Raw genomic sequence first — 15,456 nt, 5'->3', positions numbered from 1 at the left:
CTTCTTCTTTTTGTTAGTTGCATAGCAGCGGCTGTCGAGTTCACCGCAATTCGTTTGCCATGGAAATCGCGTGAAACGCGAGGAACGAAATGCCGTGGCTTCCGACGCGTATGCGGTTTCGTTATACTTTTTTTCTCGCTCCCTTTCTTTTTTTTTTTTTTTTTTCATCGACGAAACGGTGTCGTAATTTTCGCGACACGATACGCCAGCGTTGTGACTAAATATTGTTGACGCCATGCGTCGCTTTCTCTCTTTGTATCGGTCCTCTGGCTCTCTCGATCCACGTTGGCTGCCGCCGCGCCGTTGACACGTTTATGGGCACGGAGGCTCCGGGGACCAGGGCCGTGTGACGACCCTTGTTTTATATTTTCAGTGACGGGAGCCGGCACGCGTTCGTTAGTCCGTTCGGCCGCTTTCGAATGTTTGCGGCGCGAAGTGGTCTCGCCGCGCGTTCATCGGTTTTTATATTACAACCGTGGCGAGATAATATTTGCCCGCGATTTTCGTTTCATACCTACCCTTGCAGCATGATAAACCCATGCAGACGCGCGCGTGCGCGCGCGCGCACGCTCTCTCGCCGCGTATATGAGGTTATTTTTTCCCATCGAAACTCTATTTCTCCGTGTTGTTTTTTTTTTTATACCAATCACCCCCCACCCCTTTTCTGTAAATACTCTGTTTTTTTTTCTCGTTTCCTTTGTTTTATTTTCGCTTGTTGTTTTTCGATGACGGTTCATAGGATTGCAGAGTCGAAGGGAGAGGAATGAATCGGATCACCGAGTTCGTTATCGAGTATCACTTTTTATTTAATCGTCTCTCGTCACGATTCTGTTATTATTCTCTAAGCCAGACAATATTTACAAATTTTTTTTTAGTTTCTCGTGTGTTTATGTTCGGTGTGCGTGCGTGAGTGCGTGCGTGCGCGCGCGCGCGCGCGCTTGTGTATGTGTGTGTATGTATATGTGGTTTCTTTTAGTTTTCATTACTCACGTTCCGTCTCACTTTTAGGGGACGTAGAAAAATATCATGGTATACTTAAAGACTGAAGTATGTATATATAATATATATAATATATATACGTATATACAAAATGTACAAGGGGGGAAACGCGGTACGAATGCCAGCGTTTGTTTTTAATTAATACGCGATCCCACCGCCCAAGTGGCGGCTGTACGCGCAACGAGCCAAACGAACTGTTTCATTTTCGAGCCTGCCGTTTTAGAAACATTCGTTTCTTTCACGAGACTGTATCTTCTCATCGTAAGAAGGACAATTCGATCGAGGAACGAAACAACGTCTTTCATTTCCGCTTCGTCCGTTTCTTCGATGTCACGAACGTGTTTCGAAGTCTCTTACGAAATTGCTCGAGCAATATAATCTAATCGCGTCTCGTTCATTTCCATCGAATTCTTTTATTCGTTTCACGCGTTTCTAATTTCTGGTTCGTTCGGCTCGTTTTCATTCTTGCACGGACCCTTTCTTCACCAAGAGCAACAACAACAACAATAACAAGAACAACGGCAACAAACGTCTCTCGTAATATCGTATAAGAATTATGTACACCCACGCCAACGGGAGTCCTCCAAGTCGGATGAATACGTTCGGTTGTGGTGTTCGGTCGTTGCGGTTTCGTCGTTCAGTACATCACCTCGTAGACTGTAGCCTTTTTGTCACCTGAACCGGTAACGATGTACCTGTCGTCCGCTGATATATCGCAGCTGAGCACAGATGACGATTCCTTCGACTGAAAACATCATAAGATACGTCCTTCGTGAGTTAACTGGTTGTTAAAGAATTGCGTAAAAATATACGTTGCCAAGACTTATATTCCAATTCATATACGTTTCTTTCCGTGTTCTTTTTATATCGAAACAGCTTGGTCACCGAAGAAATCGTGCAAAATGTAAAGGACATAACGATTTGCATTACAAATCTTACTTCCTTTTTGCATTATTTTTTCTTTTTCTTTATGGCGTCGTTAGAAGCCTCGCTCAATTAGAATTTGAAATCTGTTCTTTCGCGACATATCGTTTTTTTATGTTATGAATGATATACGATCTATATGGCAAGGGGTATCCGTGACTCCGATTTAGACGAACAAACCAACTCGCGCATTGACAATTTCCGCATAAAATATCCTAATGAGTATTCAGGGAAGTCATGGAAACTGATTGAAAAGGCACTCAAAACACAGAAGATATAAGTAATTTAAAAAAAAAAAAAGGAAGACAGCAGAACCTTGGCAAATTATTATAGAAAATTATTCCAAACAGATTAATTCTATAATTGAAATAAGCAAGATTGATCGATCTCCTATAATTAAAGTACATTTTTTCATAAACGATCAAGCGGCTGGCTACTTCTGTACATTAGCCTAGGTACTCACGTTCATCGAATACAACACATCGTACAAAAGGCGAAGATGTAGAAATTTAAAGAAACAAAACGATCAATGAAGAAAGAAAAAATTAAATGAAACTACACTATCCGTTGAATATTCTACTAAATCGCAAAAAAGCCTACCTGGAATATCGATGCTCCGTAAGGCGTGCGCCACGCGTTTAGCAGATTATCCTTGCCAGTGGAGACGAACCACTTGCCGCACGATGCGAATCTCAACGACAATACACAAGACTCGTGCAGGTGTAGCTGATATTTGTCCGGATTGGAGGCGTGCAGCACCTCGACATTTGAATTCTCCATTCCAACGGCCAACCATTCTCCCGTGGGACAGTAGCCGAGAGAGAATATCTGCGAGGTGAAGTCGTGTTGCTTGAGCTGTCTGCCTTCTCGAAGATCCCACGAGCGAACCGTGTTGTCCAATCCACCGGTCCACAATTTCGAACCATCGGCGGAAATGTCGATGCAGGACGCTCCATCCGTGTGACCTTGGAACTGTCTGACCAGAGTCTGATTCTGAAGATCCCAGACGGCGATGCTGCCGTCGCTGCAGCAGCTGAAGCAGACCTTCGAATCCGGCGAGATCGCCAAAGCGTAACAGGCGGGGGCGGCAGAGATTAACTCGGCCTTGATCCTTGGTGTTGGACTCGCCAGATCCCAGATACTCAGCCGACTAGCTTCACCGCCAACTATCAGCGTTCTGCCATCCGGTAGCAATTTCACTGACCTGGATATAATATACGTACGTTTCGTTATATCGTAGGTTTGGTTCTAAGTTTTGGGAAGTTTGTTTCGCGCTTGTCTGCGCTTGTTTGGTTTGGGGTTATTCGTTGATTTCTACAAGATTGTACCTTCTCTTTTTTTTGGTACAAATATTTCGTTAAATTTAAGACCAAGTTTTCGTAGATTTATATCGAGCGAACGATTGTTCTACTGTATCTGTTTATATCTCCACCGACAACGCTGAAACCTTCTAATCTTTTAATCCCTTTGCTCAAAATTAGTCTTTAAATACTGCGCGTCACATGGTAAGGCAACTTTGTCAAAATATGGCAACCAGACTCACCGTCGCCAACAAGCCGAAAATCACTTTACAACGAGTTCATTCGCACAAGTGTGAAAATCCGCGCGATTCGATCGATCGACAAAGCAAATCCAGTCGAATATTCCGTATAAATAAAACGTTATGTGACTGCAATTCATTCTGGAGATGAGGCGACGCGTCGCGAATTCCGCCCGTTTCGCTCGGTTTGACAGGGTTTTAAAAGTGGTAATCATTTTTACGCGGTGGACCGTGTCGAAATCGGGCGGACTGCAGCGGCCGTGATTAGCAACTGTGACCGATGGATCATAAAGTACCTTTTAATGCAGAAGAGGAGCGACGAAGGGGGGATGAGGTAGAGCATGCATTACCGGACGAAATGTATTAAATTTGCCGGTGGCTCGGGCGTACGTTCAAAAAACGCGGCCGGGCTTCAATTACCGGCAGCGTATCGCGAACATTAACAGTCATATACGAGCGCGATATTATACATGCGGCCATATTCCAACGTTAAAACGTGCATCCAGCGCGAAATGTATCGTGAAAACGTCGCGCTGTCCCGTTTGTTCTATGCAAACCCGACACTTCGCCGCGATTTTTCGACGTTCCGTGCAACGAATACATCGAATCTCATTATGTCGATGTTTCGTTCGCTCCTGGCCATCTTTTCCCCTCGTTCCCCTCTTGTACGCCGTTCCGATTGATTCGTTTGATTCTGTGCTGATTGCCGGCCTGCTTTTACGAAATAAAACGGTGTGGCTTGCATAATTTCGTTCGTGTTATTGTAAGAGCGTTTCCCAGGTGTTTGATCAAATTAATTCGCATCGCTGGTAGAATCTCGCAATTGTTTTATTAAAAAGAAATTGCTTCATTACGTTTTATAGATGTTTATTGCGTTGTTTGCGTGTGTGCTTCGCGTGATTTCTAAATGGATTCGAAGAATATCTTCTGCAGTGCGATTAATAATATATAAATGATAGTTTACGTAAAGAATAGAACGTCATAACCGAGTCTGATATTGAATGTAATTAAATTGCAGGTAAAAATATGCAGAAAGACGTGTATGTAACTAAATTACTTGTCGTTAATTCATAATGTATGAAAACGAAGGGTATAATAGAATTTGAATATCAAGTAGTCACGTTAGAATATCCAATTCAATTAAGCAAGAACACCTATGATCGGTGGTGCTGAATTATTGACATTTCTACATTTACCTGACCAGCGAAGTAGTAAGTATCGTTCTGTTCGTTACATAAAAGTTCTCATTTCAACAAACGCAACGTCATACTTTTCATAGTTTTAACATTAGAATGTTACATACGCGGAAAACATTTCTCCTCCTCTTAATATTAATTGTCAGCATAGGAGATAGGGACGATAAAATAATTGAAAAGTGTAGAAGAAATCTAAAAATTTCAGAGAACTACTCACCTGATATAGTTGTCAGGTTGTAGACAATCGAGCTGGGAGACCGACTTGGTGCTTCCTGTACCGCCCTGGCCAATGTCCCAGACCTTGACGCATCCCTTGCCGCCAGTATACACATATTTGGTCGGATTCGAGATCGTGACAGCACACACGACCTCCCCATGGCTGAGGGTATTAATTTGCCGCGCATGACGTGGTATCCCTTGTCCGCTGAGCGCATCCGGTGGGAAGGGCACCGGCTGCATCTGGCCCTCGCTCGACACGTGGAAGCTGTACGCGCTGAAACATCCAGAAAAATGCGACTCGTGCGGTGAACACGCGTCTGTCAACCATCCATTCGCTGTTCCGCTCGCTGACACGTTCGACGCGACCCGCGCCCGGGCAACGATCGTTCAACGAAATTGGAGAAGTTAATCGAGAGACGGGATTTTGCCTGATTTTGGTTATCAGACTGACTTTCTTTTTTACTTCTTTTTTTTCTTTTTTTTTTTGGTGCTGTCGCTCTCTGGTTTTGGGAAACTGGTACGTGGATTTGAACTACGGGCGCTAACACGAGCGGAACGATTGGGAAGGGATGACTTTTTTCGTAGGAATAGAGCGTAATATTTTGTAGAATTTAATGGAACGACTGAGGAATTTAGTTAACACTGCACGGGCAAACTGAGTGAGAGTGTAATTTGGATGTGACAAAGGGCGTGAAATTGGGGGAAAATGGTTTTTTTTTCTCCATAGGAAGGTTTTATAGAATTTAATAGGTCGGTTGAGAAATTCGATTAATTAACATCGAATAGGCAAAGTGGTCTCTTTACGTGCAAACCTAGTCTTCTTATTTTTTCAGGCTTTCAACAAAATTTAGAAAAATTCTCCAACGCTGATCAACGTTTATATTTCGTTATACAATAGTTTGTTAAATCGAGTGTTTGAATTTTTTTCGGTAGCAATAAAAATTCTCTTGTAAGAATTTCTGACCTTGACTTTGCCTATGGAGGATTAATTAACGACTTGTTTAATAAAATTAGGATGTAGTTTTAGGATATTCTTATGGCATTTTTAGACTACGAAAGAGGCTGATCCTTTCAGTATTTCTCATAATGAAATATTTCGAAAATAGAGGATTTATAGGAAGAAGAAAGGACACCGAAAAATATCGCCTTTCTCGTGTTCATCTACGCATCTTATCCGCCTAAAGTGCATTAATGCGTTCCATAAATAGGATGTGTACACACTAATTGCACAGAAATCTCGCATTCCATCAATCTTTATCTTGAGCATTAATCATACTGCACTGGCATCTGCATTTTAAAATAAAAATATCGATAACGCGTCGTATTTTAACCGTCCGTGGCTACAATAAACAATAGCATTGGTGAATCTTCGTAGCAAACAAAGCCGTAGATAACGAGCCCCGGGTGGCAAGCAGACCGAATATCAAACAACGTTAACAAAAACCGTATTATATGGATGTTCGATTTTTCATTAAAAAATATAAAGCGTATATTTTTATTGCTTACCAAGAATCGTTAGTATCGTTCCATACAATTTTTTTTTTTTTACAAAAAGAGAAATGGGAAATCGTAAATGGAAAATTGTATATTGGAAAGTTCCACTTTCTACGTAGGTAATTTCGAATGGTTTATTGATTGAGAGATTATTATCGTCACGACGAGTAATTGTGTCAAATACATATTCCCCCTTAATAATCCTCGATTTAAGGCTTCAGAATATTTAATCCAATTATCTTATCGCGGAACGTTCTGTCGAATTTTTATAATCTGCTTCGGAAAGCAAACAGCTTCGTGTCGCTCAGCCTTCGCCTATTCCAGATTCGTTTTCGAAACTGCTTATGTACCTTACATCATCGTGTATCGTTAAATTTACCACTATCTCGTGGTATTAGCTACAAGATAAACGCGACACATTGTTATTCGTTTCATACTTTTATCGGTTTAAATAATGAGATTTGACTTTAGGCGATCTGGTCTAAATACGCTGTTGGAAATAATTAAAAGGATTTTTCTGTTATTTTGATCTTTCTACCGACCACTATCAATTTGATTCTACCTTTTTATAAATAATCGTCGTAAAATTAATCTTTATCACAGTATCGTACGTAATACGAATTAATCTACGAAGCTTAGAAGACTTTTTCATATGATCCATGTAATATTATAGAATCTTTCGATAGAATCTTCCATAGCGTGAATAATGGTGCGTGGATTAGGTTACGAGTATTTTTTTTTTTTTTTATTACAATTTAAATACGATTGAGTTGTAGTAGGAAAAAGGATATTGTATATATATAAAATTTGAAGTTATTTGAAAAATATATCACGCATGATACGTTATAAAATATTTATGGAAACATTGGTTGACAAAACGCGCAGTTGGTATTGGGGAAAAAACATTAAATGGTCAGGTGCTCGGGTGTTAAGAACTGAATGCATTGTTACAGGAAAATGTTTTGAAAAGTATGAGCTACGTGTGGAATAAAAGAGAAACAATTTTCATGATTCATTTTTTATATTTCAAAAATATCATCTTTCGAAAACACCGACGAAATATTTCTAAGCGTGTAATTATTTACATTAATTAGTGCATATTACGTTCTATGTAAAAATTAATATTAAAGATTGGCGAGAATTTAATTGGTCGCAAATATTGGCATTGACAATTCCGACATTAGTTCTCAGCCAGTGTCTACTAATTCTGAGAACTAACTTAAAGTAGAACTCCATTTATCCGAACTTGTTGAGAGATAAAAAACAGTTCATGTAAGTAGAGTTCGTACAATAAGAGTTTACCAATTCTTCTCGCTACTTACTATTTTTCATTTACATAATAGTAGTTCACGTTCAGATCGGTCATCATTCAATCGTCAGGAATTCAGACAATCCAGCGCTGACTAAAATTTCGTTTCAATAAATAGTATTCAGATCAATGGAATTCTACTGTACTAAAAAAAACTAACAACGTTCACCAACTTAACCCTTTCGCTGCTACTGTCTTTAATTAATTGCGAAAAATCTATCGCAAACATAACGTTGCTCGTAACAAACAGGCTTCTGACTTTGAAAAAAGAAATGCTTGATCAACGAGAAAATTAATAATCACAGATAGAACAAGTCATTCTAGCAGCGAGTGCGTTAAATTTACGAACTTCGCGATTAGACGGCGGATTTTTATCCGATATTCGTCCTTCATAGAAAATGAATACAATATGCATACGATATGCAAAAGTATGTAAAACGTTGGAAATACGTTATTCGTTTTAATATCTAACAGACAAGACCAATTTTCCTTTAACTTAAAATTTCTTTAATCGTATTCATGAAAATAGAAATTTGCATAAGAATCCGCAATCTGCTCACGATAATAGGAATATAGAAACTGCATATGTCTACTTACGGTTTGCCTCCGGGTACTCCAACGGATCCCATGGGAGCTCTCATGGCAACATGGGGATCGTAGAGCTGTTGAAGCGAAGGTGGTGCTCTAGGCGCCACGTAGCCGTTATAACCACCCATCATGTCGACATGAGGATGCTGTCCAGCTGGTGCCAGATGGTGAGGCGGTGGGCCGGGAGCGTAGTGTGGCGGATACGCGCTTGGTACACCGGGAGGCGGTGGTCCCTGAAGTAGCTTCGCCGATCCCGATGGTTTCAAACTGCCACCGATCGCCGAGCCCGAGGTCGGTGTCAAAGGCTTCGAGATCGGTGTCGTTGGTTTCTCTCGTTCCTCCATTTTCTTGGCCGACGGTGTACTCGCATTGCTGCTCGTTCCACTTCTTGGTGAATGTGGCGGTACATCTTTCTTTGTCTGAACTCCGGTACCTATCGGTGTTACTTTGTCCAAACCATTCTCCCGAGGTGACGTAGTACCGTTTACAACCGGACTCGTTGGTCCCTCGCTGGCATCGTCCACCACCAGGTCCTGATCGCTTTTCTCGCCGTCACTCTGCAGAGATGCCACGGTCGATAGGTTATTTTGCCATTCGTTACGTTCTCACACGTGGCTAGGTATAGTTAAATGTTACACAGGGTGTTCAAAAATATGCGTTGAAGACTTTAAGTGTGTTTATACTATAGCGCATTCTTTGCTCTTCTGAATCAAAAAAATCGACACTGGTCCTGCGATCGATCCTTTCCACGTAAAATCAATTTTTATCATTTACGAATGTTCCAGTTTCTTCGTTGAATGTAAACAAACGGATTGATTCAGCAGTGCGTCGATTCAAGATTATCAACAGGAAATTGCTACTATTATCAACGAGCATTGTTTCATAGACGCGAAACGAAGTAAAAATTTTCCTTGTACAGCAAATGTTCCATGTTTTCATCTCATTGCAATGAGATGCTCACATCTACTTGAGCACTAACGTACTTGATTACAATTTATTGGATGGTTCTATTGAGCTCAATCTCTGTGTTTACGTTCAATGAAGAAACTCACTCACAGCATTGTCGTTCATCGAATATTCGTAAATAATAAAAATCGGTTTTGCGTCGAAAGGATCGATCGTAGGATTTATGTTGATTGGACACTCTTTGCTGCTCTTGCTGAGCGATATAAAGTCTCGTACCTTTTTTTTAACACCTTGTACATATTATCGGCCAAGTTCTTAACTGTTCTAGCTTCGTTTTTCAAGGAAATGTAATTAATCAATTCATATAAAAAATACGGATTCGTGATAATACGATGAAAATTCTACTTAGAGAGCGACAAATATTCGTTTCTTTCAAATCCTAACTCCACGCTGTAGTATCAAACTTCATAAACTTTAAACTTAGTTTCCTCAGTTTGCAAAAAGTAACGGAGATAGAAAGGTTAAGAACTGAAACGATGATCGATGACCTATAGAGTGTTGTAGAAATGAGATTAAAATTTAGTATGGCAAAGGGTGAAGTTTCTCGCTAGTTAAGTCAAAGGCAGTACTGATAGTTCTTACGCATTTTCATTTTACATGTGTATACGTACATAGTTGTTTTTACCCTAACACAGAGCTAAGATCGAGTCCAATTTAAACACGATACGTATCATATCAATTGAAAAATATGGTCGATACAAAATTTGATATAACATCGAAAGGATAAACTTTCAAGGCCTGTACCTATCGATACGATATTTTTTATTCCTCTTGTTGAATGCTATAAACTCGTAATATATTAAATTGTTTCTATAATACCTTGCTGCATATAATGGTATTATATATAAATTTACTCAAATTCGTTAAAATATATTTTTACGACATTTAGAATCCTTCAGAAGATCCTCAAAATATAATTTGCTGATTTTCTAAAGTCGTTCGAACGTAATTTGTGACGTCTGAATGATTCATGCTATCCGGGGAATTTAAGATGACGCGATTTTTCGTTTTATCGAAAGACTCGCTGAAAGTTTGTTGTTCACGCTGAAGTGTGTTTGAGCTTGCACGGTTTGTATCTAAGTTACATATTGGCGCAGTTAATCGGTGTTATCTTGTTTGAAGTTTCAATCACGGTTCAACGTTTCCTTCGTGCCCTATTAGCATTGGAATTATAACGGTACCTAATGCCAATTTCATCAATGTCGCTAATTAATTCGTAGCCTTATAATCATTTGATAAATGAATCAATCAAAAGCAGATACTTGATGGATTATCGCGATAGATAAGGAATCTCGAACGTTTATCATCAATGTCTGCAATGGAAAGCATTGTATATATAGTCACAAGTTTTCATTCATACACAATCAACGTCATGATGCAAAAACAGAATATTCAAACACATATTTTATCTTAAATAATTTATTCGTCAGATAAATATAAATAATATATAGGGATCATGATTCTGATTTTGTTCGTTTAGTAGCATTTCATTTTTCTTGTTTATATACATTTTCCCGGTTGAAAATTATATCGATCGTACGTATAACGTGATTTATCAAAATTTCGAGGAAAGATCTTAACAAAACGATTAATATTAACTGCTTTATTTGAACACGTAGAAGTAATCTACAGTTTCAACAAATCTTTTTGATGTACGCTTTATCCTATGTATATCTTTCATTTCTCGACCCCATTTCTCACTCCGACTCCATTTCCCTGAGAATCACAATTTTCTAAAGAAACACCAGCAAAACTGGGTCGAAAATGAAGCGAGAATGGTCGCGAGATTACGAAGACCAACAAGCTTAGCAAGAACAATAATACAATGCAAACACTTACATGACCGATGTCCTTGTCCTGCTCCTTCTTCATCTTCTTGATGTGCATGGGATGGTCATGGTGATTCTGAGAATGATGGGAATGATGCGTTTCCTGCGGTGTGCGTGGACGACTGTATTTATCACCGGGCGATATCGAGCTCCTCTGTAACGTGACGAAAATTACGGCTCTCGTGACGCGTACTCACTACTCACGCTCGTTTCAAATAACGCGCTATAAAATGACGCGAGAGATCGTCACTGATAATCGCGTTTCGATCGTATCTCTTGAATTCGAGGAAAAAGAAGAAAAAAAGAAAAGGAAAGAAAAGGAATACGTTTCCAAGTGACGTTTCGATCATAGACAATTTTTACACGTTATGTGCATCGTACAAATACATTTTTATATCACATTATCGTTTTAAATTTGACACGATTGCCATGAATGCGTTGAGAAAATTTCAAACTAATTTGAAAATGTACGTAAAAGCTACAAGATATTTAGTGCAAATAGACTCAATTCGAAGAGATTATAAAAGCGTTTAAACATATTGAATAACTTATCTCAAAAATTAGTATAATTAGCGTAACTAGTTGTTTTAGGTATATAAGTGTTAGTCCCGGAAGTTTTATAAGGAAATAATCTGTTCTAATAGAATAAAATGGATCATACATAATTCAATAAAATTCTATAAAACAAAGAACGTTTTGCATCTATTATTTCCTTATAAAACGAAGGAGTTTTTGGGACAACCTAATATTAAATATGTATGGTCCCACTGAATATCGAGGCTCATTAACATAACGCACGTTTGTTTCTTTAAATACTTTTATCATCTCTGCGAAATATACAGAGTCCGACCGTATAACGTGTAAAAACAGATACGAAGTGATTCCATGTGGAAAAATAAGAAAAAGATGTAGAATAAAATTTGTGCATTCTCGGCTTAATTTTCCAGAGAATCAAGTTTGAAAGTTTATCAAGTATATCTATATTCATATTATTCATATTATTCATATTATTCATATTATTCATATTATTCATATAGATATATATCAAGTATCATCTATATTTGCATTAAATATTTTCTGACTTCTATGTAGATTTTCAAGTACGTTTGAAACTTTTATCACTATAATAACGATAATCCTATCTCGTTACGGTGTCCATGAAATGTTAAAATTATTCTATATAAAACACATAATATACTTATAGAATATTTATATAACATGATATTATATATTATTTCATTACATAATGTTACATATTATATAACGTTCAAACACTTACAGCTACTATGTGTCACAAGATTCGATACTTCGAGCAACTACATATTATGAGATCGATTTAATGCATAGGAATGATGTTGGAGATGACGACAATGAACGAAGAGATACGGTTTTCTATCCGAGCAGAAGTATACGTTTACAGAGCCGTTAATCTCTGGTTAAATAACAGACAACCGGCATAGACTGAAACAACGGATTACCCACGTGTTTCCTGCGGTTCGATCAACGTGACAAAACCGTAATTACCCGCGTCGACGGTTATTATCAATTGTCACGCGACCGTTCGCGATAATCGATTTCGACTTTCCACCCGTGACAGCCGAACGACGAGCTTCGATACGTAGATTTCGGGAGGGAGGAGGGCAGTTTACGTTACGGTGAATAAAATCTCTATATCCGCGAGACGGAATTGCGTTCGAGAGATTCTCGGTGATTTTGATATGCGCAATATAATTTAACGATATTTCAACGGGATGGTATAACACGTTCTGCGTGTTTTTCTACCGTGGAAAATAGATCCCTCGATGCTTTTTACATAGAAATTTGCGATACTTATCTGCGAATTTGTAATTATACTCGATAACTTCGAAAGTCGTTACAATTTCGATAACAACATAAAAAATGCAAAGAAGCTAATGTTATGAAAATAAGCCGTTATACGTTCATTCGTAATTTAAAGTTAGAGGAAAAAAAAAGAAGAAAAGCACGTGTCTTCACAAACGTTACAGGAGTTCTTAACTGTCCGCTAAAAACTCGTTTAATTATTCGCTTGCAAATGGAATGCTTTGTTATATTAACAATCCGTAACTAAAAGAATCAAGACTAATTCACTGGAACTTAAACAAACAGATCCATGTATATACTTAAACAAACTTCTGTCTGGCCCGGTTACCATTCGAAATTTCTACATGTCGAACGAACGGTGGTAACTGAAAACCAAGTGCAAACCGCCGAACCTTCGCCCCCAATTCTCCCTAACAATCACCGTTCCAACGTAACAAAACTTCATCCTGTCTAATTCCCGTCGAGCCAATTTTCTCACACGTAACCTTCGAATTCATTCCCACAGAAATGCCGTTGGCGGCACGCGACGCGTCCACATTATATTCCGCATAGCCGTCCAGTTTGTAACGAAGCTTAATAGAATTCGAGGCTGGCCATGAACACGCTAAAATCCATGGAAAAGGGGAAAGCACGGCTGGGAGACGGGCCATGAATAGCACACGCGCGGCTCCAAACAGAATTAAAAGAAGCACGATACCGCGATACAGGCAGAAGGAAGGCAGAGGTACAATAAAAAAAAAAAAAGAACAGACAAAAAAGGGAAGATAAAGGGGGGAGAAAAAAGGGAACGAAGGGTAAAAAATGGAAGACGATGGTTTGGGAAGAGGTTGATAATGATTATAGAGTCGGCGCGATGGAAGAGAGAATAGGACGAGGAGACACACACGAGGGAGCGCGCAGCAAGGACGAAAGAACCAGAGAAAACTGCCCGAGGATGGGTCGAATAAGGAGAGAGGAAAATAGAATGGCGAGAGGCAGAATGAGAGGGCGTCGATGGGCGTTTCGCGGTCCCGCGATGATTACAGGCTCGGCAAACCTATAATACACGCTGCTATCTCCCCTTTCCCTCTCCTTCTTTATGGGTGCTCTGCTCTTTCCATTATTTTTCTTGTTTCTCTCTCTCTCTCTCTCTTTCTCCTTCCCTTGCTTCTTTCTTTTTCCTTTCTTCGACGCGTCCCTCTCTATTCATCTTGACTCCTTCTTCTTCTTCTTCTTCTTCTACTACCTCTGCACGTTCCATGGGGTCTGGTTCGGGACCATTCTCGCAAGAAGAAGGATCGTTACTTGCATTTTCTGCGGGCGAACCGTGCCTCTTCCTTCCCTACGGCTACGACTTCGGAAAGAAAAGTTCCTGCACCGAAGAAAGAGAAAGAGAAAGAAAGATTGTGGGCCGACCCCCGGCACGCGGACTTTATCCCCTAAGCTCGATACAATCGAGAACTAGTATTCGTCTGTAATTACTTTTGTAACTTTAATGCTATTCCTTCTCGAACGGTCGGGTATATCTTTCTCCTCTCGTTCCCGAGCGCGGATTCGTTCCGTTTCTCGCTCGATTTACACCGACCGGTCCCTCTTTGTTTCGTGCCTTCGCAACGAATAGCCAGTTTCGTAAGACAAATATAATAGCCTCTTCTGCTATTATATCCTGCATTTTGACTTTATCGGTTAAGACTGGAGTAATCAGGTTCTAACGTATCTAAATATTCCAAGTATGTAATAATAATGATTATAAATTACTAAATAAAATTATAAATATGAAAGTGTATATATAAATATATATAAGTATAAAAAGTATGTTACAAAAGTTGTAGACATAAAAGTATAAAGATAGATACATTATGATGAATGTAATATTGATATGTGTACTCGGTAGGAGCCAACATTGATTTTACAGAATGCTTCTAAGTATTATAATTTGAAAAAAGATGAAGGAACTGGCAGGAGTTGGTTATCACTGATGCTAATAGACGAGTTACTTTTTTTTTCAATGGCTCTCAGAGAAGTGCGATTTCACTTGTGCAAATGCATGTTGAAAGTGTAGAGTACAACGTATTACAAGTAATGTACAAGTTCAAATGCATTTGAATACGCCTGTACTGTTTGCTAATTTTATTCAGAATCATTTATTTGTTGTCTTACTTGAAAGAACATGGAAGAACATCAATGTCTTATTGCTACACTAAACTCGAAGTTCTCGCGTCAAGTACTAAAGTGTTGGGTGATATTTGCGTATGTAATTCGACACAGTTTCGCGTGCGTAAGAGCGATACTTCTAGAACTCTGCGCGTTAAGGAAATATGTAGATAAACTTCAATTCTGTGATACAGTTCCCTTACTATTAGAGTATATTCCGTTCCCTACGGTTTTACGAAACAAGCTGTTTTTACCAACTTGATTATTCAAAAAAGTGGAATAATTAGAAGGCCTGAAACCGAAACCTCGACGAGAAGTTTTTCATCTAAAATCTTTCCATTTCACGATCGTTTGCGAATAACGTTTTTTGCACCGTGTTCAGTGACAAACAAGGAGAATAGGAAAGGAAACATCGCT

The 15,456-nt window shown here is 39.1% G+C and overlaps 1 protein-coding gene across 1 annotated transcript in view; it reads right to left on the bottom strand.

The window, feature by feature from the left end:
* Positions 1 to 781: 781 nt before the first annotated feature.
* LOC100643198 (protein groucho) overlaps positions 782 to 15,456 on the bottom strand; it is an 86,693-nt gene continuing 72,018 nt past the window's right edge. The window contains exons 9-13 of the mRNA XM_048406712.1: positions 11,075 to 11,218; positions 8,279 to 8,826; positions 4,877 to 5,152; positions 2,524 to 3,127; positions 782 to 1,744 (exon numbers count right to left, since the gene is read on the bottom strand). Coding sequence (XP_048262669.1) covers positions 1,637 to 1,744; positions 2,524 to 3,127; positions 4,877 to 5,152; positions 8,279 to 8,826; positions 11,075 to 11,218 — 1,680 coding nt within the window. The 3' untranslated portion in view covers positions 782 to 1,636. The remainder of the gene's footprint in view (positions 1,745 to 2,523; positions 3,128 to 4,876; positions 5,153 to 8,278; positions 8,827 to 11,074; positions 11,219 to 15,456) is intronic.

Source organism: Bombus terrestris, chromosome 6 (assembly GCF_910591885.1).
Source record: "Bombus terrestris chromosome 6, iyBomTerr1.2, whole genome shotgun sequence".
In the NCBI taxonomy this organism is placed as follows: Eukaryota; Metazoa; Arthropoda; class Insecta; order Hymenoptera; family Apidae; genus Bombus; species Bombus terrestris.
The sequence above is the reverse complement of the archived record's forward strand: the minus strand, read 5'-3'. Positions and strand labels throughout refer to the sequence as shown.